The sequence below is a fragment of the Jaculus jaculus genome, chromosome X, assembly GCF_020740685.1.
Source record: "Jaculus jaculus isolate mJacJac1 chromosome X, mJacJac1.mat.Y.cur, whole genome shotgun sequence".
Taxonomy (NCBI): domain Eukaryota; kingdom Metazoa; phylum Chordata; class Mammalia; order Rodentia; family Dipodidae; genus Jaculus; species Jaculus jaculus.
Window position 1 is genome coordinate 76,467,989 of NC_059125.1, and position 27,818 is coordinate 76,495,806.

A 27,818-nucleotide genomic window follows, 5' to 3' on the forward strand; every position below is an offset into this window, starting at 1 on the left:
TGGCTGTTTCTATTCTTGAAAGCTTCTATAAAGTTTTGAGCTTGTTCTATTTGGGTTCTATTTTCTACTGCTTTTTTATGTATAGTTTCCAACCATCTGTCAATTTCCCTTTTCATCTCATTTTCTGATTTTCTTAAAGCTTCATGGAATTCACCCTTGCATTTCTTTGTCCTTTTTGAGCTTAGCCAGCTGGTTATTGAGGTCCTCTTTTTCTTCAGATCATTTAATTGTCTTTGGAACCCTTCCTGGTTCTTATCTATTAGGTCTATTCTAGCAAGGACAGCATTCAGACGATTATTAGCCCTTTGTTGCTTTTCTGCCAGCTCTGCTATTTGCTTGGTCAGGGTTGCATAGCTTTTAGCTTTATTTTGGGGTTCTGATCCTATTTTCTTTTCTATGTTATGAATAGAGACATCCACTGTGGGACTGGGGTATCTTATTGGATTTACTTGCATTTGACTTTTCATGTTATGTCTTTTGCACTGTTGTCTGCCCATCAAAGTGTAGGTGTCTTATTTAATTTAGAAGGAAGTTGCATTCTACCCTTGATGTGTCTTCAGTGATTATTCCCTTTTATTTTTGCTTCCACTATGCTTCTGATGGCAATTTTGCCTGCCAGGTCAAAGGGAAGGAGCCCATGGGGCTCTGGTGGTGGCCTGGGGACCAAATGAAGGGGTTTGTTGTTCCACTGATTTGGGTATGGGACTGCATGGTCAGGTGGACTGAGTGGTAGTAGGTAGAGGGAATGCAACAAAGCAGACTGGTTGGGCTGCAGGAGCAGGGGTAAGGATGGGAATGTGTGGTAGTTCCCCAATGCAGAAGAGTGAAGCCTTGGGATGGCAGGTCCTGTTCAACCCTGTAGTAGTGGGTGGATGGGACTTCTATGCCCTGTGACAGGGCAGGGAATAGAAATGGGACTACTGAGGTATAGGTGACACACAGGGGTGTTTGGAGATACTTTGTTGTGGGAGAGCCTAGGGAGGGGGAAATCCTAGCCTGGGTCTGCACACTGGGGTGGGGGTGTTGGTGAGTAGGATGGTGTTCCTGTATGGAAGTCTCCTGGGGAAACTAGCCTTCTGGCTTGGGTCCACCCTGGGAACTGGGGAGGGGGTGGGTGGTGGACATCTCATGTGGTGCTCTTTGGCAGCTTGAATGCCTGCCAGGGATGCTAGCCTGCTGGTCTGGGTCTGTGCATGGGGTTGGTAGGCAGTGGCAAGTGGGATGATGTTCACACCTGGAAGTCCCCTAGGAGAATGGTAGTTTGCTGGCCTGGGTCCATGCACTGTGGTTGGTGTGTGTTTGCAAGTTGGACAGTCCTCATGCTAGAGGTCCCCTATAGGAACACTAGCCTGCTGGCCTGGGTCCCTACATAGAGGTGGGAGGGCATAGGCTAGTGTGACAACATTCATGAGCTTGGAGGTGCAGCTGGAGCTACACTGGCCTGCTGACTTGGGTCCCTTTGCCTGCAGTTAGTGCAGGAGGAACCTGTGGCTGGGACTATGGCTAGGATGGCTGCAGGAGGGGATTGGGGGACTGGTGGGCTACCTGGGGGCATGGAAATCAGTGTATTCCCTGCTTTGCTCCTCCAAACCCTCCCACTGGAGGTCTACTAGAGCCTGCTCACCTCTAGAAGAAACAATGAACCCTAAATGTCTTGCCTTTCCTTCCCTGGGAGCTGCAGCACAGTTAGACGCCTTCATGACTGGACATCTCCCACTATCTTGAAAATTGATTTATTTGTGACAAAAATGTGTCCTCTAAATTAATTCCTCAACCCCTAACACACACACACACACACACACACACCAACATATCAGCTTGGTAGTAATTATACAACTGTGGCAAGGCCCCTCTTGTTGCCCTTCTGCTAAGTAGAAATCTTTTAACTTTCATATTATTAGGCTATCTGCAAACACTATGAAACAAATTCAATTGATAATCTTAGCCTGAAGTTCCTAGTGGGAATTTTGAGACAATAGATTGAGCAAGAGGTACTTAGGAGCTCACTTTTTCTACCATTTCATCTTTGACTATTCTTAATTAATAAAATAAAAGTAAATCTAGTTGTTTTGCAAGTGACTGGCTGAAGGTATGCTATAGATATTCTGTTAGTTTAAGACTAAAATGTTATGTACTTTCTATAGAAGGAAATTTTCACAGGTTTATATATGACATATACTAGTAAACTTCTGAGTTCTGGAGATTGAGGAAATCTTGAGATTCTTTGAGAAGTTAGGCTTTGGCAAAATCACCAAAAATCTTACTTAAAAAAGTCAAACCAGGTTCTATAATGATAGGCCAGTGTCACTGGGCCAGGTTTCATGGTCAGTGGGACATGAGAGGTGTTATGCATTGGTCAAGAATGTACCATCTAAGGCTGGAGAGATGGGTTAGCAGTTAAAATGCTTGCCTATGAAGCCTAAGGATCCAGGTTCAAATCCCCACACAACACATAAGCCAGATAGATGTCCATGGCAGTGCATGCATCTGGAGTTTGTTTGCAGTGGCTAGAGGCCCTTGTGTGCTCATTCTTTCTCTCTCATAAATAAATAAATAAATAAATAAATAAATAAATAAATAAATAAATAAATAAATAAATAAAATTAAAGTACTTTAAAAATGCACCATCTGAAAAAGGGAGAGATGTTGCCTGATGTATATGATATTGTGTGTGTTTGTGCGTGTTAAACTAAAATAATACATTCAGTTTGTTAGAGGTGATTTTTGTTACGGCTAGCATTGACTTATATTGCTTTTAATGTTAAATGTGAATGCTAATGCTAACTAAAAATATAAGACATAAGCCAATTGTGAAGTTTCACTGAATATATACCGCAATATTAGTTTCACACAATATGTCACCTGAGAGATGAAATACATTTCAGTAATCACTGAAAATTTACACCTTCTATAACCTGTGACATTTTCTGTTATTCTAGAATGCATGATATTCTGACATCTTCCACTCAGGGAAGTAGTGCATAAGTTTGTACAGTCACATAGGAGAATAAGAGGTACGTCATGTTTCAGATAACCAGACTAATTTCTTCTGTTGTTTAAGTGAACACATATGATTATTCTGTCCATTTTGTATTTGATATTAGCATATTTCCTTCTAATTAATTGGTCATCATCATGAAGAATGTGTTATAGATATAAATGTATTTTGCTTCTTTGGACACTATATGTTCTCATATGTCAATAATGCCAAACTAATGTATTTCTATATCTCATTCTTTTCATGAGGATTTCCCATTATTCCTTGCAGTTCCATGCTGTTGATCATGTTTCTGTGAAATACTGCAGGACTCGTATGGGAGTGGAATATTATATATGTACATTAATGACATAAATTAAAATGAACATTGCCTATTAACATCACTTTATTTGGTTTGCCAAGAAAAAAATCATTGAATAGTTCAAAGTTTGTGGACTCCATGGTATATCATGGAAATGTATCATATGACATTTTAACCCTATTGTTAATAGTTCTATGATTATATTTATGTGATAATCTGCCATTATTCCTAGTCTTTATAGCTAATATATATTCTTTTCTTTGTGAGTATTTATACAAGAGATTGAGTCTTTCCTTATCTCTTTGATAATTAAAAGGTTTACACTCCAAAATTAAATGATTTTATAAGACTATTCAAACTTAGACTTATAACAAATACATGATTTATTCAAAACCCACTTTACCCTAGTAGCATTAAAATATGTCAAATATGTATTAAATCATATTCTATTAGCACTTTAATACTAATTTTGAGGGATGTATGCAGAACATATATTTGTCTTGGACCAATGTTGAGATCTGGTATATTACATGTTGTTTTTTTTTTTTTTTTAATTCTCAAGAGCCCTTCAAATCTCATCAAAATAAACACTATTGAGTCAAAGTATATAGGAAACCTGAAATAAACATTCACAAATGAAAGAACAGTATGTTTTTGTAATTCCATTCCATCTAGCTATCTACCAAAATTTGAAAAATCTTTTAAGTATACTGGCTTCTTGAGTGTTTTTCAAGTAATATATACATGTATATATATGTAATATATATATATATATAATGTAAGTTTCTATAAATTTTGTTTTTTACTTGACCTGATGCTTATTCCCTTTGCTTTACTTATTGTGATTTAGGTTTCCAGATATAAATCATGACTATTACTTAGTATTATAGACTTTAAAATGTAGTTTATAGTTGAAGGTATTGTTTTTTATTTATGATGCATTTCTTCTGTTTAAATATAATTTTTTGCTGTTGAAATATTTTACTTGATTAAAAAAATTCTCTATGTAATTCTAACCATTTTATTGATATTTCATTATAGGATTGCCTTTCAAGTAATTTAGTAATTTAATAAGCCAATTAGCAGCAAGACTATCATTCATTTTTTTAATACTTTACCTCACTGCAACGTAAGATGGTTTGGGCTAGAGAGACAGCTCATTAATTAAAGGCACTTTTTGCTACATCTTTTGGCTCAGGTTTGATTCCCTAGTACTCATGTAAATCCAGAGGCACAAAGTGGGTACATGCATTTGGTGTTTGCTCATTGCAGCAAGAGACCCTGGCATGTCCATGCTCTCTCCTTTCTCTCTCTCAAAATAAATAAATAAAAATATTTTAAGATACAAACAATAAGATAGTTTCATCATTGAATTCAGTGTTTATAAATTTTTGCAAACTGAGAAGACACACTGAAAATAAATTGTACTGCTAACACTTTATAACATTTAAGTCAAAAGGCACAAACATTTTTAAAACATTACACCGATATACTTTTTAAACTTTTCCAGTGTGTAAAATATTTTAAGTCAACGAGCAAGATGTGTTCAACTTCTGCTATTTAACAAAATGACAAATATTTCCAAATGAAAATTCACTTTACAGGGTGAAACTGAAGACTTTATGTGCATGTATCCCCTCCAGGTATTGTGTTACATGTGGCAATAGAATTTACTTTACACACATAAAAAAGAATGACTGTAAGGACCTTATATTTATTTTGAATTCCAAAATGAGAAAATTGGCTTAACAGTACTATCTTGATGGCTACAATTTGAATTAAGTTTGAAATAATGATAGTAATACATATGACTATCTATAGAGAAACATACTGAATCTATGTCTAAAAAATCCTTGGATTATTGTTGTTTTTCAGTAGGCAATATGCACATGCTTATATGGTGTTAGGATACAAAACTGCTTAAACTTAAGTATACAATGAAGAACAAAATGATGAAGTTAGCACTCAGGGTTTTTTTTTTAATATATATATATACTGGGAGTGATAAATTTGAAAAGAAGAAAATATCCTTCTAGAATTCATTTTCAAGACAGAGATTATTAAAATGCATACATAGAAAAAGAGTTGACCAAAAATTAATGTCAAAAATCCTTTAGGTGGCTGGAGAGATGGTGATGTAGTAAAAGGGGCTTGCTTGCAAAGACTGATGGACCAGATTCAAATTTCTAGTCCGTGCATTAAACCAGATGCACAAAGTGATACATGTGTCAGTACTATTCACATGGGTTTGCTGTTATTTCTGCATTTCATGAAAATATCACACAGTGAGTTTTAGATATTTTAATTATAAATGATCAGGTAAGTACTATAATATGACAACTTAGTGAAGTAAAATTCACTGTCCTAACATTTTTTTTCATGATTTCACTTAGTGCTTTCTGTATGGTAATTACCCACACTGGCACTGAGGTATATCCCAATAGATCTGATCCTTGAACAGTTTGCAAAATGTGAATTATAACTTATTTTCAAGTTTGCTACCAAGCCTCTTTCTTATACTTAACTATAATTTACATGACTGTATTCTATGTCCTCCATTTTTTCCTTTCAACAAATATTGCATTCAAATTAAATGAAATGTTTAATGAATAACAACTAATTATGATATTATGTTGATTTCTCAAAAACTTCTTATAAAAATCATGGTTTTTCCATAAACTACAACCCCATGGGGACTACCTGCAACCCTACTGAGGAGGGTCCCCAATGGAATGGGGAGAGTGATGAGGAAAAGAAGGTTCCAACACATAATGCATATGAAACATAAAAAGAATATGTTTGAATATAAAAGTAGAATCAACAAATTTACAAATGCTTGGAAGGGTCAAAAATTATGAAAAAAATCAGATTTCTGAAAAAAATCATGGTTTCTGGTGTTATGATCTTTTTTTCTCTGGAGAGAACACTTTTGTGTATATATGTAGATTTGTATTCTATGCATATATTATGTCTAAATGTGAAATGTTATAAGTACAGTAAAATTTGTAGAAAAGAAAAGTTATTTGACTAGCTGATATATAATCTGGAAAATATTTTTATTTCATGTAAATAAAAATTGTCATGTTGGTACTGCCCATGGATTTTATTTCATTTTGGTTCTTATACTCTGAAATTATTAATGTAGGACAAGACTTAGTTTTCTATCAACATTTTATAAAAACAAATGATATTTTCAAAATAAATTCAAGGCTTGTATCACCTTTGAGCTTTTTCTTCCCATTCCTTAAATGCTCTGTAATTTGTATGTAAAGAATTTAAAACTTGTGTGCTTATTTTGTTTGACATTGCTATCAATTGTTTCTTCATTTTCATTTACTGCAATTGCAATGGCTAAATGGTTAGCATGAGGTAATAAGGACACACTTATTAGTGAGTGTGGCAAAAATGTATTGTTTCCTACTACAAATGCACCTTCAGAAATAACTGGGTGGTCTTTCACTGCCACTTGATGTGATTTTTAGCAAGGCATTCACAGATACAAAGACTTTTTTTTTCAAGATGTGGTCACTATAAGACCAATTGCCTCACAAATAAGCAGTAAAAAAAGGGGCTACAAATCTCATATAGCATTACTACAATGCACAAGGAGAAAAAAAAAAAAAAAGGAGAAAGTTTAGCTGCATTGGATAGATGAGGAAGCAGTCCAATCCCTTGACTTTTAGTGTGAAGGCTGCTGCAATTTAGGTAGTATGGGAGAGAAAGAATGCATTATTAAAGAATTTGAAGGGGGAGGGTCATCTATACAGACTAGGAGAAACAGGATGTGATGGGTAGGAAGGCCAATACCTCATGATAGACAGTATTTAAACATCTCCTTTGATAATGCTTCCCTTATATTTAATTAACAGGAGTGGTGAGTTCTCTTCCTGGTTTCACTTTTTCATTGTTCTTTCAATTTTGAATTCTTTACAAATTTTGGTTAAGAGACTGGGTTATCATAACATATGGTTTCCTGATCTCCTGGAGGAACCTTAGAAAAATAATAGTATGTTTGGTGACATTTTAAATATAAAATGACATATATTATAAAGATGATAGCCTGCTCAGCTTTATCTTTGGTTAAGAATTGCTTATTAATTCTTTGAGAAAACATCTATAGTAGTCACCTCTACTGATTAATACAGTGAAAGGACAATGATGCAATGGAATACTATAGACAGCTTTTGAAGGGGGGGGTAAAAATACAAATGAGCAAAATGGCTAAAAGAAATAATGAACACCTTTTAAATCCACTCCTTTAATGATAATCACAATCCTTTATGTTAATTTATGTAAAAGTCATATTTGGGTAAGTTTCTTGGATATCTATCTGTATGGTAACATATTTGATGACTTAGTGGTGGTGAGCCTGTTTGATTTTGCTAAAACATCATAATTGATACCTAAATAACCTAAACAGTGTCTGCCTATTGATTCCAGCCAAGGAGAACTTACTTTGTCTTTGATTGGGATCGAGAGACAGACAGGGATGCAGAGATGGCTTAGTGGTTAAACACTTGCCTGTGAAGCCTAAGGACCCCGGTTTTATGCACATGGGGGCGTATGCATCTGGAATTTGTCTGCAGTGGCTGGAAGCCCTGGCACGCCCATTCTCTCTCTCTCTGTGCCTCTTTCTCTGTCTGTCGCTCTCAAATAAATAAACAAAAATACACCTCCCCCCCCAAAAAAAAGCAAAAGCTTTTCCTTCCTTTCTTTCTCTTGAATCAAGGATCTGGTGTTGTCCAGTGCTGACCTTTAGGCTTGAGAAGGCCTTATACATTTTCAGAACAATTCCCCAGCACCTATACAAACAGCTAGGTATGGCCACACAGGAATGTAACCCTAATCCTGGTGGGAGGGGGGCATAGACCAAAGAATTTCTGGATCTCACTTGTCAGGCAGTGTAACTGAAAAAAAAAAAAAGGTCACTCCAGGTTCAGTGAGAGATTCCATTTCAAGTAAACACACAGATCAAAAAGAAGACACCAAAATTCTCCTCTGGCCTCTGCACATGTGAGCACAGGGCATTCACATCTTCATGCACATATGTGTACACCACACATATGTGTACACAATGCACATATGTGTACACCACACATATGAAAATATATATACATATATACAAAAAAAAAACAGCAAAACCTTGAGGGTCAGCCCACCCTATGCGCTTTGAGACTTTCTCCTAATCTCCCTCACTCTCAGTTTTCACATCTCTAGAAAGCACACACTGCCTCTTCAGTGAGTGTAATACTATAATCCATGTGTAACACCACACTTGGCCCATCATGACTACTCAACAGCCACTATTAAACACTTCCTTTATATCTAATAAAAAAATTTTAAAATCAATAGTTTATAACATTAAAAACTTGAAATAGGACCTGGAACAAATTACATTTTATCCTGACAATTTCTGTTGAAATCAATACTATCACCCCAAATACTTGATATCCAATACATGTATTCTAAAGCTTTTAATATTATCTTATAATGTCTGGGCTGAACTTGTTATCTAAGGAGTGTCTTAATAGTTAGGTTTTCTTATTTGTAAAGAGTGTCTGCTTATTGTGTCAGATAAATCTATGCACTGTACTCTGAGTCATATAAAGCATTGGTTGTGCAGAGATCCAGGAGACAGGATTCAGCTTTGCTATTTAAAAATGGGGGGAAAAGGTGACCAAGGTTAAAGTTAAGATTACTGTATTATTTTATGTGGATTTACTCTTAGAAAGGAATCTAAGAATGTAGACACAACAAAGATAATTGTCAGTTTCATAGACATTTTCTTTGTTCATTACACTATTTTATATATACTGATTTATATGAGAGAGAGAGAGGGACAGAGAGAGAGAGAGAGAATGAATATGAACAGAAGTCTCAGAGAGTCCTGCCACTACAAACAAACTGTAGACACATGAGCCCCTTTGTACATCTGGTTTTACATGGATACTAGGGAATCAATCCTGGGCCATTAGTCTATGCAATAAGCATCTTTAGCCACTGAACCATTTCTCTGTTATACTATTTTTGACTACCCTGTAATTATGTACTTATATATACATGGTATTTTGCTAACCACTGAAAGGAGATATTTATTAGTAGTGATTTTTTCTTATTTGTTGTTTGAATTTTATTTATTTTAATATTTATTTGCTTATTTTGGTTTTTCAAGGAAGGGTCTTGATCTAGCTGAGGCTGACCTGGAATTCACTATGTAGTCTCAGGGTGGTCTCAAACTCACAGCTATTCTCCTAAACTCTGCCTCCCAAATGCTGGGATTAAAGGCCTGTGCCAACATGCCCAGCTTATATTTCTTTCTTTTTATTTTCAATATGCTATTTCTGTATTTATTTGAGAGAAAGAGACACAGAGGGAGAGATGGAGAGAGAGAGAGAAAGAGAGAGAGAGAGAGGCAATGGGTGTGCCATGGCCTACAGCCACTGCAAACGAACTCCAGATGCATGTGCCACCTTGTGCATCTGGCTTACGTGCATCCTGGAGAATCAAACCAGGATCCTTTAGCTTTGCAGCCAAGTGCCTTAACCACTAAGCCATTTCTCCAGCCCAATTTTTATTTATTTTTAATGAGAGAGAGAGAGAGAAAAAGAGTGAGAGAGAGAGAGGGAGAGAGAGAGAGAGAGAGAGAGAGAGAGAGAGAGAGAGAGAGAGAGAGAGAGAGAGAGAATCGTAACCCAGGCCCTTGCACGCTTGAGTCACCTTACATGGGGACTGGAGAGACAAACATGGGTCTTTAGGCTTTGCAGGCAAGGCCCTTAACCACTAAAACATCTCTCCTGCCAATGTTATATGCACTTTAAATACTAAAAGTCAACAATCACTCATAGATTCATGTAATACTGAATATATTAGTAAATAGATGAAAAAGTACATATTGTTATATCTTTCCACTTATATCTGGTAAGAATGGAATGGATTGGGTGATGGCAATCTGTAGTAGTGATACATGTTTTTACATTATTGTTAGACAATTGAACTCATCCATTCTCTTATGTATAAAAATTTTCTACTCAGAAAGTTCAAGATAAAACTAATTGTATGCTTGAAGGAGAAGTGGAATTAACAGTGGATTTCTTGATAAATTGCAGCCTTATGTTAGCCTGCATGTGTAGTTATGGCAAGTCCTAAAAAATCTACAAGGCACATGATGAGACTATTACATTCTAATAACTCCACTTAGACTATTATGCTTAGTTCTGGTTACTGTATTTTTTTTTAAGATGTAGCATTTGAAAAGGGGAATGAGATTGACCTTCACACTAAAAGATATGAACTATAGAGGACAGAATTCTGAATTTCTGTAACCTTTAAAAAGCAAAAGTTGAAGATCTCATAAAAATAATATAAACTCACTTCAATATACAAATGGATAAAATATTTCAAACCTTTTGTCACAATACATAGTACTGGAATAATATATACATTTCAGTAGAAGAGAAACCTGTTACAGCATAACTTTTTGTGAATCAGGAGCAAAGGAAAGTATGTTTCAGGAATATTAACTCCTGATAAATGTCACTGACTTCCTAAAGGAACTATAATTTAATCTTATTGTATTGTAGGCAGGTTGTCAACAATTTATGTACCAGATAACTAAAGTAATTGAGGTATAATAGACCAGAGAGGTCAAGTTATGTAGCCTGGATTTACAAATAAGCATACTGGAATCTTGGGAAAGAAAGTAATTTGTTCCTGGTCACAGAAGTAGTTAGTTGCCTACTTGGAACTAATAATACTGGTTCAAATCTTTTTATGCCTTTCTGACTTTTTTCCCTCTCATCATTGTTCCCAGACTGGTTGTTGTAACAAAGGTGATTTATAACATAGTTCCATGAACTTGGAATATGAACTTTTGTGGAAACAATTGTCATATACTCAGAATTCTTGTTCCATTCTATATTCGACTTCCATGGTATGCTTTCATATATGCTAATGTCAACTTTGGACTTTCTGTTTCATGTTCACTTTTCTCTTTATATGTCTTTACTTTCCTTGTATATCTTTCTACTTGATCATCTCACCACCATATAATCTTCTAATTCATTCTGTGTATCCTGTCAGTTTCACTTCCTAAATCATTATTCTCTTCCAGTCTTAGTTTTTCAAAGCTTCACTTTCAAGCTCCAAATAAAATTTCAGTTCCTCCATTATGACCTCACTGACCACTTCAGGTAAAAGTGTTAACATTCATTTTGTAAATTTTTATACAACTTTGTTTATGTAACTCAGATTCAATATTCCTTAATAAGACATGCTTGAATACACAGTATAAACTAAGAAATCATGTGGTGCTTATTTCTCTCAGGCTAACAATGTACATTTCTGATCACTGATTCTCTTTCTGTTATAATGTTCTTGATGGTAGGGGATGTATTTGAATATATTTGTGTTCTCCATAGGCTGTAGCACATAGCTGTTTTTACATGGACGATGGTCAGTGAGCATTTGTAGACTAAATGTTGAATTAAAAAGCTGTATGATAGAGTGGGGAGATAAATGCATTCTCTTTGGGATAAATATGCACTCTGTGGTTATTTCTTCACTTTTTAAAGAATTTGATTTTTTCATAGCATAAACATAACAAAGTTTATCAAGGAAAAAGGTATCAAGATAGAAGGGTAATCCAGTTAGATTCACATAAATAAATCTCATCCTCAAGAAATTAAAAATTGCTAAATCAGATTAAAAATCCTCAGTCTGCATTATTACATTTATTAAAACATGGCAATGATTTAAACATAGTCACTCCCACAAAATAGTTCCATTGTAGAAGGCAATTAAAAGAAAAAAATCTGTTAAGTGTAAAACTGCATGAGAATAAGATAATATTATTTAAATAAGAAATTTGAAACTGTAAAGTAAGTATCCATAGTATTTCACAAAGCAATACTTTATAACTTTACATCTGCCTCTGTTTTTTAAATTGGTGTGAAAGATGCTTCTTATTTTATTTGTAAAACATAGAGTGGTTCTTGTCAAGGATTAAGTCAGGGGATGAACATTAGGGATTTAACAAATTTTTGAAACAGTAATCCTCTTTTTTCCCATGCTGGCCCTCATGAGGAGCATGTCTTGTCCATCATTCCTTTGCTCTGACACTGCTGGTTTGTTTATATCTTCACTGGGACTAGGATTGCCACCACATTTAATTGGCAAATGAACTTTTTTTTTTTTTTTTTTTTAGAAACAGCCTGATTTGTGTTTACAGAGCTGTCAGCTTTTCACATCTAACTTAAGATTCATTGAACAAATAGCAAAATGTTAGAAAAGGGGATTTAATTAAAATACAGGTTAGGATATACTTTATCACCATGAATAATTATGTAATGAAGATATTTTAGCCATTATATTTAATAATTAAGTATATGTTATTCTTTTATTCAAGGAATATACTTTATTACACCACCTCTCTCATTCATGAAACTAGAATTCAGCTGAATTGTAACAATCTATTTACAGAGTGCTGTCTATTGGCCAGTTAGAGTTGAGACTGGTTTTTCTCCAACCACCCCTCCCCCTAAAGCCCATTCTCTAAACAGAACTGGGGCTGCCTTCCATCTCAATGGAAACCCTTGGTGCACAAAGAACATTGATATTCACCTGACCAAGCCCTCAGCAATGGAGATTCAGGCAGTAGGATGGCAGCCCAACACAGAGACAGACAGGTAGAGAAAAAAACAGACAGAGACAGGTCCTGAGACTGCCAGGTGTCCTGAACACCCCCTACCTCAGGGCTTTTTTTCAGGCTGTAGGCCAGGCTGCTGGGGACCCTGGTGGCCTTTAGGAATGGTGAGTTCCAGACAGTGGAGTTGGAAAGCTTGTCGTAAGGAAGCTTTCCTTAAAAATGTCCTCCGAGGGCTGGAGAGATGGCTTAGCGGTTAAGCGCTTGCCTGTGAAGCCTAAGGACCCCGGTTCGAGGCTCGGTTCCCCAGGTCCCACGTTAGCCAGATGCACAAGGGGGCGCACGCGTCTGGAGTTCGTTTGCAGAGGCTGGAAGCCCTGGCACGCCCATTCTCTCTCTCTCCCTCTATCTGTCTTTCTCTCTGTGAAATAAATAAATAAATAAATTAATTAATTAAAAAAAAAATGTCCTCCGAGTCCAGCTGAAGAATGGAGCCAAAACACTCACAAAGGTTGGGGGTGGGCCTGGGGGTAGTACTGGTGGACAATGACCTGGCTAAGTTGGATACCTCTGTTATTCTATTAAATAAGATGGGAGTTTGATAATCTAGGCATGGTGGTGCATGCCTTCAATCCTAGTACTTGGGAGGCAGAGGTAGGAGGATCACCATGTGTTTGAGGCCACCCTGAGAATACATTCCAGGGTAGCCTGGGCTAGAGCTAGATCCTGCCTTGAAAAACCATATATATGATAAAGATTTTGGTTTTATGCTCTTCACATAGAAATATCTATGAATTTTCTATTGTCTCAGTTGGGTATGGAACCATATGACCCAGCTATAGCAAATTTGAACAAAACATCTGAAGGAATATATCTTACCACTGAAATAGTTGAACATGTATGTTCATAACAGGTAAGAAATGAAATCAACCTCCAAGTCCATCAACTGATGACAGCATGAAAACATGACACAAATACACAATGGAGAGTTAGTCAGCTGCAAAGATAAAATGAAGTTCTGAAATATGCAAAAAATGGAACGAATTGAAAAAAATGCATTAATTGTAGTAACCCAAGTGGATAAAAGCAAAATTGCGTGTTTTCTCTCATATATGGATCCTAACTTTTAATGTTTGTATGCTTATATATAAGGGGACCTAAGACTAGTACAGTTGATGATTCGAAATTTAAGACTACAAGTAAGAAACCAGTGTTGATGAGAAGGAAGAAAAGGACAAAAGGGTATATGTTGTATGAAAACAGAAAGAGGGTCAAGTTGAGAGGGAGGCCACAGGGGGGAGGGAAGGGTGAAAGAAGGGAAGGGAAATTAAAAAAAAATGTTTGAAGACACCATAATGAAACCTAATTCTTTGTATGCTAATTTAAAAACTGTAAAAGGAGCTGGGCATGGTGGTGCACACCTTTAATCCCAGTACTCGTGGCGCATGCCAACCTGAGACTACATAGTGAATTCCAGGTCAGCCTGGGCCAGAGCAAGACTCTACCTTGAAAAACAAAAACAAACAAACAAACAAAAAACCAAACTATAAAAGGAAATAAAACAGCAATTGTGCCCAGTATATCGAGTATAAATCTTTTATTTGGCATTAGGGTCATTTCCTTAGAGTTTTAGTGGAGTCATTTAGAATGTATAATAGCAAGTTGCTATCACTAGGTAGAAGACCTGAGATATAAGTGTAACTCATGATAAAAGCCTTTAAAAGAGGCTTCTTTGCAGGACAAAACTCAAGATTCAAAGGATCCTGCATGACTTATCCCAAACTACACATAGATAGTGAAAGTTTAAGGAAAAAAATGATCTTACATTGTGAACAAAGGAGCCAAACATATGCGATTTAAAATTTGTGATTATTTAAAATATTTTAATGTTTAAAGCTTTGTGTAGTAGAAATAATTTCACATAGATTATCTCATAGTCAGAATTCACATATATGACTAAAATATACTGAGTTTGAATATAGGGAAGAATATTTTTGGAAGTAATATTTGGAATGCATTTATAATACCACCAGAAATAGTTAACTGTTTTCATTCTTAATGGGCCATATATTGTACAAATGCTGAAGTAATTGCAGTGTGCTTAGGTACAAATTATTATAATTTTATTAACACTGTCTTATTAAGAGATATTTTGTGACATGAATCATAATTCTATTTCTTATATTTTTGTTATTTTAGGAAATACAGAAATATTATCAAAATTGTTGAGTCTTCTCACATTAGTATTTACGCAAATGATCACCTGTCAGACACCTGACATAAACTTACATTCTTTGAGTTATGTATTGGCAGCATGTGGTAATACATGATTGCGTTTATTTGTTTATTTATAGTTGCATGCATAGATACAATTTGACACACAAATATCAACAAATAATGTTTTTATAATTTCATATCCTCATTTATCTTCATAATTAACCCATCTCATATTCAAGTTTACTTTTCTTTAAAATTAGTCTTTGACTGTAAATTTCACTTTTAAAAGACTCGTGTTTACATACCAAAATGTATACAGCAGACAGATGAATAATATAACTACATTTGTTTATTATTCACAGTTAATTATAGTTAAATATTTGAGAATGAGGACAATGGTTAGTTTTAATTTTTGAGCCTCAATTCATAAGAGACTCTTTAGAGATTTAACTAGTGAACATTCTGTTTGTTGAGTCATCCATAAACTTAAATAGGCTAGAAATATGCTCTCACTTATTTTTGCATTTTTAAAATGAAAGATAATTTCAGTTTCTTTTTCTTTGACAAATAAATTTATTTTTTAAGATTAAATACCTTGAAGCCAGCTACCATAGAGCAAGAGCAAAGAGTGAAAAAAGCTTCCCCAAAACTGCAACAGTGGAAACCTAATAGTTAAAATGGTCTAGACCTTTCTCCATACCTGAAAAAATTAACTTTATCTTAGAAGATCTTTGTGTAGTCTTCCTAAGATACTATTGGTATAAACCATGTAGATTAATAAAGGAAAGTAGAGGTAGGTTTGTAGCTTGTAGAAAAGAAAATATATACACCATTCCTGCATAAGCCTAGGTACCTGACCTGTAAGCCATTTTTATATATTCATACATATTTAAAAATGTTTCCCTCTTTATGTTTTTATTTTATAAGGAATAAATGTAGCTTTGTGATAAGCCGATAAAATGGCTCATTAATGGAAGGTATGGTAGGGAATGGCTACTCCTTGGCTTTCATCCTATTACCCATTGAAAATTTCAAGGTACTTAGGAATGCAGTTGGAAATACATCAGTATTAATAATCTCAGAATTTGTATCTTTAAAGTGCTCATTTAGAGACTGGAAAGATGGCTAAACAGTTAAAGGACTTGCTGCAAAGCCTGTTTGTATGGGTTCAATTTCCCAGCCACCCAAGCAAAGGTGGATGGGCATTAGTTTGCAGGAGCAGGAGACCCTAGTGTGCTCCCTGCACAAACACTACTGTAAGTAAATAAATAATTAAAAATAAAGCACTCTTTGTGAGTGTGCTTCCCTTATTAAGAATTAGAAAACTCTAGCTCATTTCGTGTCATAGTTTAGACTTACCATATTATATTTGATATCTGTTTATTCTCAAATGGACTAAAACACCTAAAATCAAAGAGTTTGAATTTTTTAATGGATGCCTTATTTTGTCATATTTTATCCTCTACTGTTGTGCATTTAATATGTTGCTTTACTGTTTTATGGCATTGACTACTGTAGACTAAGTATTAATCATTAAATATGAAAATTCCTTGTCTCTGAGTCTACCAATTTGAATCATATAAAAGCTAGACATTTTGCATAACAACCATTGGCTTTAGTTTTATTTGTTTTAATTCAAAAAATAAACATTGAAGGAATCAAAGTATGGAAATTTATTCTTTAATGTGATATATTGAAGAAATGATCTTGATTGCAGCTCATAATTGTTAAATTTTAACATCTCAGTGACAGCAGAATTGGTAGTGATATGTATATTATATGATACATTGTTTTGATGATATGCAATTTGTTTTTCAAAGTGTCTTCATAAGAATATAATCATATGTATATTTCAGTGACAAAGAAACATTTTAGTGAATTTACCTTATCATTGCTGGGACAAAATACCCAACAAATGGCAGCTGATAGAAGGAAACATTTTATTTTGGCTTACTTTCTCTATGGGAAGCTTTATGATGGTAGAAGAAAGCATGGCAGGAACAGAGGCCTGATATCACTTCTGCCATAGCAGGTAGTAAACAGCAAGAAAGTGAGTTCAACTCTAGTAAGGGAAAGCTATCTATAACATCCTTAAGCCCAACCCCAACAATGCACCACATCTAGCAAGGATCCACCTCTCAAATTACCATCAGCTGGAGAGCAAGCATTCAGAACACATGAGTTTATGGGGGGCATTTGATTCATACCACCACAAAGGCATTTTGTTTATGTCCTTAATTTTATAGCTAGAATAAGCAGTGTAGAGGGACTACACCAAGAGACCTTAGAGGGAGTAAGAAAAATTCCAGTCCAAATTTGAAGAACCTAGATGATTTCCCTTTCATTATAAGTTATTCTATACAGTGCTGGTAATATTAACAGCATTATGCACTTATTACTAAATGTTTCTTATTTGTAAAATATAAGGAAGTCTAATATGTTAATTGGGCCAAATTAAAGTTGGGTGCTGTGGTGCATGCCTTTAATCTAAGCATGTGGGTGGTGGATGCACAAAGATTGTGATTTATAAGGCAGATTTGTATACATAGCATATTTCTGTTTCAAAAATTAAGAGGGGGGGGGCTGGAGAGATGGCTTAGTGGTTGGGCGCTTGCCTGTGAAGCCTAAGGAACCAGGTTTGAGGCTCGGTTCCCCAGGGCCCACGTTAGCCAGATGCACAAGGGGGCACATGCGTCTGGAATTCATTTGCAGAGGCTGGAAGCCCTGGCACGCCCATTCTCTCTCTCTCTCCCTCTGTCTTTCTCTCTGTGTCTGTCGCTTTCAAATAAATAAATAAAAAATTAAAAAAATTAAGAGGGGGATGGAGAGATGGTTTAGCATTTAAGGTGTTTGCTATGAAGCCTAAGAACTCATGTGCAAATCCCCAGGCCCCATGTAAGCCATACTCACAGTGATGTAATCATGCAGTATCACACCTGTGCACAAGGGGGCACATGTGTCTGGAGATCATTCACAGAGGTTGAAGTCCCTGGCATGCCCATTCTCTCTAAATAAATAAACAAGGAACACCTAAATTATTTTTACATTTTAACACGCAGTATAATTTTATACATGTGATTATAACAAAAATGTGTTGAATCAGAAAGTTTTGTAAGCAAGAAAAAAAAGAGAAAAGTCTTTGGCAATATGGAGAAAAATCTGTAAATTCTAGTAATAGATTGCTCACTGGATTAAGGAAATGTATATTATCATTTATTGGGTGCTTAAAAATATGCCCTATACATACCTTTAAAAAAGTGTTAGATGAGTGAACTGTAAAGCAAAATCTAATAGCTATGACAGTGCAGTGACAGAGCATGAGAGGAGATGAAAGGCTCATTTTCCCATGTACCTCCTCAACCAGCATTCCCAAACTCAGGTTTGCCATTGTTATTTACTTACACAACTTTCTACAGACATTTAGAGCAAGGAAGCTATTGCTTTTAAAAAGAAACAAGTACAAATTAAAACAACAAAATATTGAAGGTGCTTAATAAGGTTTAGTATAAAAAATGATTAAACAATTAAATTTATTTTTAGTGTGAAACATACACTACTTCCTTGCTACTTACAAATAAAAGAAGGCTCAAGGAGCCCTATATTTGTTATTATACATATATTTCAAACATGATAATTTAGATTTTGTTTTTTTCTTCACTAAAGGATTGGGGAACGCTGGGAATTATTATGACACTGTTTTTATAAATTATTTTTTAATGAGTTAAAAGCCTGCACTCTTAACTTTTTTGTTTATTTTAATATATTTATTTGAAAGCAACAGACAAAGAGGCAGATAGAGAGAGAGAGAGAGAATGGGCGTGCCAGGTCCTCCAGCTACTGCAAGCGAACTCCATATGCATGTGCCACCTTATTCATCTGGCTTAAGTGGGTCCTGGGAAATTGAACCTCGAACCAGGTCCTTAGGCTTCACAAGCAAGCACTGAGCCACTAAGCCATTTTCCCAGCCCCTGTTTTTATTTTTTAATAGATTATAATATTTTATTCCTTCTCTACTATTTCTATTTCCCTGGGACCCTCCTCTGTGGAGTTATGGGATTTACTGTGGGGTCAAGAAGGCCTCAGTCAGTCCCAATGACATAGTGGGAGGACAGTGCCTCAGGGTATTCCCACCCACTCTGTGGCTCTCACAATCTTTCTGTCCTCTCTTACACAAAATTCCCTGAGTCATGGCAGGATTGTTGGCAGTCTGATTTATTGGTGAGTTCTTTGTAACCTCTGGATTTGTGTTTTTGACATGCTTGATCACCATGTGTGCCACCATTACCCTGAAGCAGCTTGTCAGGCTAGCAGTAAGAACAGTATTCATGATGCTGCCTCCACTGCAAGTTCTCTTGGGCCCTGGAAGATGTGGATGAGGTGGCAAATCTTGTGGGCAGTCAGTTTTCTTCCTGTCTTATCAATATCTCTACTCTGCTCTGTTTTCTCTGACATCTGTAAGACAAAACAGATTCTTCAACCAAGAGTGAGAGTAGATTTGGTTACAAAGGGTTGTGCAAAGTTATTTGAGAGATTTTTGGTGTGCAAGCCCACTCTTATTCTCAAGAGAGTAGTGAGGCTTCTTTCTGAATTATGAATTTCCTGGCTGTCTATGGGAATCTGACTTTACAGTATCAGATATGAGTTCTATACCTATGAGTGAGCCTCATGTCCAATCAGAGAACAGATGGTTACTCACAGAGGCTGTGTGCTGCTATTGACAATTTGTGCTTCTTGTCTGGCTGGTTGATTTTGTAATCTGCTTGGTCCCCTTCTTATTCATGCTGTTGGTGATTGATTTCTTTCAGCAGCTTCCATGGGCTTTCCAGCACTATGGGGCTAGCCAGGAGGGGCCTATTTCCCTTTCAGTTCCAGCATGGTAACTTGATGTTCTGTGACTGAGGCCTGTGGTGTCTTCAGCAAGAGGGCTTTTCTTATTAGCTCTGTCAGGTAATCAGGTGTTTTGGCAATGGCCTAAATTGTTCTGGGGACCACATGGATCTCCCTAGCCAACAGCTCACTGTGGGGGACAAACCAACTCTGGACCTGGGTTTATTATGTGTTTTCATAGATAGTTTTTCTATGTGTTTAATTTAGTTTATGTGAATATGTGTATGACTATGTATGTGTGTATGCATGTGCATGTGTGTGTGTGAATGTGTGTGCCCATGGTGTGAATGTGTAACCCTTATGGGAATGGCAAATATTAGATAGTTCAGTGTTCCTACATAAATGAGTATCCAGTAAGCCCTGAGATTAATGGCTTTGTGTTCAGAAAATAGGCATAGCATTAATATTGGCTTACATTCATCAACCTCTTGTCCAAATTAAAAAAAAATAAGAAAAAATAGAATTTTCCCTTATAAAGTTTTGGAATACCCAATGGGATGGGAAGGAGATATCTCAAAAGAATAGGACATAATATTGTTGAATCTTTTTATTTCTTCTTATTTTGGGGATTGATATGACCCAAGGCCATTTTCTTTAACAGAAATCTATAACCTTACTTATTTGCTTTCATCTAGATAAAAGCTCTAAACCACATGGCATTTCACATTATCCTTTATTCAATGGGTATTAGACCAGAAATAGAAAAACATTATCCATATATTTTAAATATTACCTAATAGAAATTCAGGTTTTCCTTCCTTCTTTGTGCTCTTTACTTCTGGTGTTTCATTGTGTGTAACCTATCTCAAATTTCTAAAAAAAAAAAAAACAAACAACAAAACTTAAAAAAGATTTTTTTGGTGAAATATAATAAAGCCTTGATTAGTTGGAAATTAACTAACCAGAACTCTCAATTAACAAGTTTTATTTATTTATTTTTTTGCTACACTCTCCTTTTAGAAGGAAGAGGCAAATGACAAGAAAACAAGCTGTTAACAGGTATTTATGTATTTATTTTTTAAAAATAAACTCCCTGGTGATGTCCTGGAGCTTGTACAGATTCACCCTAATTTCTATAATCTTGTGCCCTGAATTGCTGAGGTAGAAAAGGGGAGCCATTTCAAAATGTCAGCATCAAACCTGTAGTCTTGCTTAACCTTCAGTGATAAGAAAAATAATGAAATCCGAGTCGCTAATTGGAACTGATTCATCCATTTGAGTGTTTATAGTTAATTAGGGTATCCATGATTTCAGTATTTCTAGTTAATGATCATTAATATCCATTAAATGCAATTGTATCATGGGTTCATGCATATCATTTGGTGATAGTTTGTGGCCACTGTGAATAGCTCCCTTTAAAGGATCTAAGGTAGAAAAACTGCAAATTGATGGAGATTGAATGTAAGTCAGTGACCTAAAAAGCATAACACATATGTAAAATATGGAGAAGTAATCCACATGCTCCTCATCCTTTAACTGTGGAATGAATGCTTAGGAAGGTGCATTCACTTTTTGCAGGGCAGCACAGTCTATTAATTGTGCTATAGTAACAATGGAAAGGCATTGGGCTTTTGAATATGAGTGGCTCTAAGCACTGGGCACAAGTATAGATTTGCAGGCATATTTGCAGATTTTAATATTTGAATGCTTTCTTTTAATAGTATATTGCAAAATGCCCCATACTCCAAGAATATTGTATTGTATGTGAAATATTTTAAGGTATCTGAAAATATATTGAAGTCAGTGATAGTACATTATTTTAAACTTTATATCTTCTAAGTTGTAAAAGGTGAAAATGAGTGGGCAGTACCTCAGTGATAAGTATAAAGGAGGGCAACTCATTATCTCAAATTATGTTTTGATACTTCCTGGCCATAGTGTCCCATCTTCACTTCCATACAAATTCCTCAAGTGAAATCACCTTTTGGTGATGATTATCCCCCTTCCTGTAGGGTTTATGTTTGCATATATATATATAATTTTTTTATCAGAAAAAATGTCTTGGGCATTTGGAGGAAATGGGAACTACACTATATGATGCACCCTGTTTTTTTTCAATATAGAAAATAAAAAATCACTTTGATGAAAATCTGGGACATTTTATGTATGAAAATTAGTCTTAAATATTATGCACACTAATACCCAACTGACCTGAATCAGTGGATGTGCCTCCTTAAGTGCCAAATTTTGTATTTGAGTGGTACATCAGTACTATGCAGAATAGTATGCCCTTGATTATATAAATAAATAATTTTAAATGTTAGTTTTGGTTTTAGTTTTGGTTACTTGAAGTTTCTGACTTTGTATAAGTGTGATTGAAATTAGGTATGGATATTAGCTTTCATGTCTTTTGTATTTTTTTTAGTAAAATGGCATGAAAATGAATGTCAAATCCTTAAGTAAATGTAACAATAGTATTTATGAATTTCAAAATATGCATTGGAGGATATAGGTAATAAGATTTTATGTTTACTGAACTATAAGGACAAGTATTAAATGTTTATGAAATTATATCTACTAAGTCAAACTCATAATCTACAGACAAAACAGGAGGGCCACGAACTAATGCCTATGGAGGCCATGCTGGCAATACAAATAAAAAAGCCCACAAATAGGGAGTAGTAAGGACTAGAAAAAAATTCCAAAGGTGGTAGCTGTTATTTATCTCAGCTGATTGCTACCATCTGGGCATGCAGTCTCATATTTTTAAGGCCTTAGTTTCTAGTAGATGCTAGGAATCCACATTTTAATGGGAAATTCCCCATTCTTAAAAGTTGTTAACCAACTCTATAAACAAAGAAACTGAAAAAAAAAATCTGCAGTCTGAGTGTAGCCTATGGTTTTTGCAACCTCTCTAAATTGTAAATCCTCAAGTTTTTAGGCTTATCAAAAAAAGTCAGTATTTATAAACACACTTCAAGCTCTTGATCCAAAGTAAATAAATAATAAATGGAGTGCTTGTAAACAAATTTTCAGGTATTAAAAATGGGAGTTACACTTCATATATTTTTACTACATAAAATTTACTAAGATAGTTTTCTTTCAAGTGGCTTGAACACGAAATTATGATTTTTACTTTTATGCTTTTCAATAAAATACAGTATGAAACAGTACATTATCATGACCATGAGAAATATTTAAACACAATTGTGACACATAACATAATTAAAGTTTCTATTTAAAACCCATTTGTTTTTGCAGTATGAGGAAGAAAGACATGTGTACAGCATGTGTTGTTTAATTGTAAATTGGCTAGCCTTTAAACAAATCCCCAAATCCATCTAGTAAAATTGCTTTATTTTTACAAATGGTTAAAATAAGAAATAAGAGAAATGCAAGTAGCTAACACAACAAAATTTCATTTGAACTTTTGATAGCCATTGGCAAAGATAAAACAAAAGTCAGTCATCTGAAATTTTATTAAGAGGCAACTGTTTGACTGATCTGAGTCTTTGCTTGTTTGTCCTGCCCTGGACCTTAGCACATAATCCCACTGTGCTACAGTGCTTTTGGCATCTGTATGCCTCTTTCATCACTGGTGATCCAAAATCATAGTTGTTTTAAAAAGAAACAATTAAATTCCATCCTCTCTAGAACAAAAGAAAGAAAGAAAAAGGGAAAGAAAAATACCCCACTGATAAATCTGCTTTACAGACCCCTGTGATCTACACTATCAATCCCCAGTTAGGACAGTAAATTAGCATTGCCATTTCTTATTAGAAACTCATGAACTTTTAAAAGAGAAAGAAAAGTGAGCAAGAGGAAGAGAGATATATAATGTCATAATTTAATGAAAAATATTTAGTTAGCAAATTACTGTAATTGAAGATTAAACATAGTCACATGAAACTAGCCAATATATAGGATGATGTATGAAATAGTTGTGTACTTAAACATAATACTTAACATTTATTAAACATGATCTGAAGTGATTCTCCATGTATGAATTCGTCACATCATTTTAACAACCCCATCAAGTTGATACAGTTATGACCCTAATTCTTCAGATGATTAATAATAAAGCCCATAGATGGATATGTTACTTGTCTGGGAACATATAGCCTATGAATATCAAATTTGAATGGAGTTAGATTTCAAAGTAAATTTGTTTTTGACCCATACATTTTATAAACTGTGTTTTGAAATCATTCTAACTACAAAATACCTCCTTTTATTAATATGTACCTGTTTATGTGTATATTTGTCCATATTCTTGACTTTTGAAAAATACTGTTTCCCTGAAATATTTTTGTGTGACATCATCTTACTAGGATAATAATTAACAAGATAAATTATAGCAGAATTCTAATAGATAATCAGAAAAACAAGAAGCACCCATTCACAAGTCAAATTTGGAAAAAAATATGTCCATAAAAATCTGATGACATGACTAACTATAATAATGTTTTTTTTTTTGCTCTATTCTTCATCAGAAGTAAAAACTATCTTCAAGTTAATATGTATCATTACTTTGAATTAGCAAATATGGTTATTTATGCCTCAAATATGCTATATTGATCCTTGTGTTAAAATGTACATAAATGGTAACATAATGTTCTATACTTATATTCGGGCCTACATTACACTTTTGAGATTTATCCAGTTGCTACATGTACATAAGTTCATTCACTTTAAATTGTCTGTAACACTATTTCTACGTATGAATAGAATGAAGTTTAAGTATTCTTTCATATCTTGACATGCATTTATATTGGTTCTATATTTGTTATTATAAACTGTGTTGCAATGGGTATAATGTTGTCTTGTGTCTGTGTGAGATTTATCTTCCCACTACTACCATATGAAATTTTCCTTTCTCCATATTTTTCCTAATGTAGTAGATACTTTGATCAAATAATCTATTTAAAGAAAGAATAGTTGTTTTTCATTAATTTTCTTCATCATTATGCACATATATATGTTGCATTATTTCTGGTCACTTAGTGCTAATAACAGTAAGTACTGATATTATTTTGTTATTTATTTTAAAACACATGCATTTCAGACAAGTGTGATCTTATTATTTTACATTTGTTAAACAATTTTATGAATACTAAGCAGCTTCATATATATCTATCTACATTTCATGAAATAATATGATATATCAGAAAGAGTTGTGGAGAAAAAAAATGTCAAAATTCCCTGAAATGAAAACAGTGGCACAAATAACTGAATGGCTTTGCATCTCAGTTTCTGCATATTTTAAATTAAGGTGCTGGACTACATATGTTCTTGGAGAAATACTATAACTTTTCATCTACATTACTATCTTCCCAGTTCCTTGAAACTATAATTACTTCATTGTGCATACAACAGAAGGAGAAAATTGAATTTGTCAATTTGTGAAAACTATTATAAGCTAAGATCATAAAGTTTACCTCGTTTATTTTCCTGTTTCTTTTCATTCTTCTAAGGTAATTGGGGTTGCGTGGTATAGGGAGAATATGGGACAAAATACTAGTATTATTAGGGACTAGGCAGTGGTATGACACATCTTGAACTAATATTCAAGTTTTCACATTCTGGAGCATCATATTACAAATGCTGAAAGACAATGATACCTTAATAGCTAAAATGATTTTGTTCACTTACAAGTTGTTTTAAAACATGCTTCTGATTGGAGCAGAGAATACTCGGAATTTTCAGCTCACTAAATATTTGCTACTAACAGTCCTTTTATTTTATATTTTTTTGAGGTAAGGTCTCACTCTATCCATAGCTAACCTAATACTCACTCTGTAGTCTGAGTCTGGCTTTAAACTCACAAAAAGCCTCACACCTCTGCCTCCCAAATGCCAGGATTAAAGCCTTGTGCAAACAAAGCCGGCATAAACAGTGCTTTTATAGTACTGCATATAAGTCCTTAAACTAGAGACCTAAGGTTGACTGCTTAGTATGTTCTGTCACTATGATTTCATGGATCAAAATCATAAATATATTTTATATTTCAGAGAGGCTTTTAGCTAGAATGATCTGTATCTTTAGCCAGAGAATTAATGCAGAACTATAAGGATTTCTGAAATATGGTGTGTTGGAAAGACCATTCATTTACAAATTGTCTAATATGATAAGAGTTTGAACTTGAAGGGGGGGTGTTGCAGCAGTCAAGTTGTCATTACTGGCAGAAATCACCCAACCAAGAGCAGATTGTGGGGGGAAAAAGGTTTACTTTGGCTTACCGACTTGAGAGGAACTTCCATGATGGCAGGGAAAAATGATGACATGAGCAGAGGGTAGACATCACCCCCTTGCCAACATCAGGTGGACAACAGCAATAGGAGAATGTGCCAAACACTGGGAAGGGGATAGTGGCTATAATACCTATAAGCCTGCCCCAATAATACACTGCCTCCAGAAGGTTTTAACTCCCTATTCTCCATTAGCTGGGAAACTAGTATTCAGAACACCTAAGTTTATAGGAGATACCTGAATTAAACTACCACATTACCCTGCCCCTATCCCCCATAAAGTAATAATCTTACATGATGTAAAATGTATTCAGTTCAACTTTAAAAGTCCCCATAGTCTGAGATCTTTTTTTTTTTTAAATTTTTTATTTATTTGAGAGCGACAGACACAGAGAGAAAGACAGATAGAGGGAGAAAGAGAGAATGGGCGCGCCAGGGCTTCCAGCCTCTGCAAACGAACTCCAGATGCGTGCGCCCGCTTGTGCATCTGGCTAACGTGGGACCTGGGGAACCGAGCCTCGAACCGGGGTCCTTAGGCTTCACAGGCAGTGCTTAACCGCTAAGCCATCTCTCCAGCCCTGAGATCTTTTTTAAAAAATATTTTTTGTCCATTTTTTATTTATTTATTTGAGAGCGACAGACACAGAGAGAAAGACAGATAAAGGGAGAGAGACAGAATGGGTGTGGCAGGTCTTCCAGTCACTGCAAACGAACTCCACACACGGGCGCCCCCTTGCGCATCTGGCTAACGTGGGACCTGGGGAACCGAGCCTCAAATCAGGGTCCTTAGGCTTCACAGGCAAGAGCTTAACCGCTAAGCCATCTCTCCAGCCCAAGTCTGAGATTTTTTTTTTAATTTTTATTTATTTATTTGAGAGTGACAGACACAGAGAGAAAGACAGATAGAGGGAGAGAGAGAGAATGGGCGCGCCAGGGCTTCCAGCCTCTGCAAACGAACTCCAGACGCATGCGCCCCCTTGTGCATCTGGCTAATGTGGGACCTGGGGAACCGAGCCTCGAACCGGGGTCCTTAGGCTTCACAGGCAAGCGCTTAACCACTAAGCCATCTCTCCAGCCCCCAAGTCTGAGATCTTTTAACTGAGGCTTAATGCCAAAAAATCTCCCCCCAAATCCATAATGGCTCAGAATAAACACTCACACTGCAAAAGACAGCACTGGGCATAGCAAAGAAATATTCAACCAATACAAGATTTAAAACAACCAGGGAAAACATCAAACCATGCAGCACCAAGCCCAACAACTCTAGCCAGTGACAAGTCTCCAAGTCTGATAATTCTATCCAGCAACAAGTCTCTGGAGTTCCAGTTCTGCCCTTCTAGCTAGGCTACTCACAGTCTTGCAAAACTTCACTGGGGGCCATCAGCTCTCCTTAGCAGCAGTCTCGTGGTCCCAGCATCTTCAATGATACCCACAGTCCATTCTCACAGCTCCATCAGGTCTCCATGCTTGCAATTTGGCAAACCTGTTTCACACTGCCCATGGCCATTCCCAAAACACAATACCATGTTGCATATTAAATGACCGTCTCTTCTCTGAATTTCTTATACTCCATAATACCACGTAAGG

General features: G+C 35.5%; 1 protein-coding gene across 5 annotated transcripts in view; it reads left to right on the forward strand.

Annotated features, from left to right (window-relative positions):
• Positions 1-27,818, forward strand: part of Dach2 (dachshund family transcription factor 2) — a 556,554-nt gene that overhangs the window by 118,359 nt on the left and 410,377 nt on the right. For 3 of the 5 annotated variants that reach the window (XM_045140992.1, XM_045140993.1, XM_045140996.1), the window contains exon 2: positions 21,004-21,042. The exons of the other annotated variants lie outside the window; for them this stretch is intronic. In XM_045140992.1, coding sequence (XP_044996927.1) covers positions 21,004-21,042 — 39 coding nt within the window. The remainder of the gene's footprint in view (positions 1-21,003; positions 21,043-27,818) is intronic. 5 annotated transcript variants of the gene reach the window in all.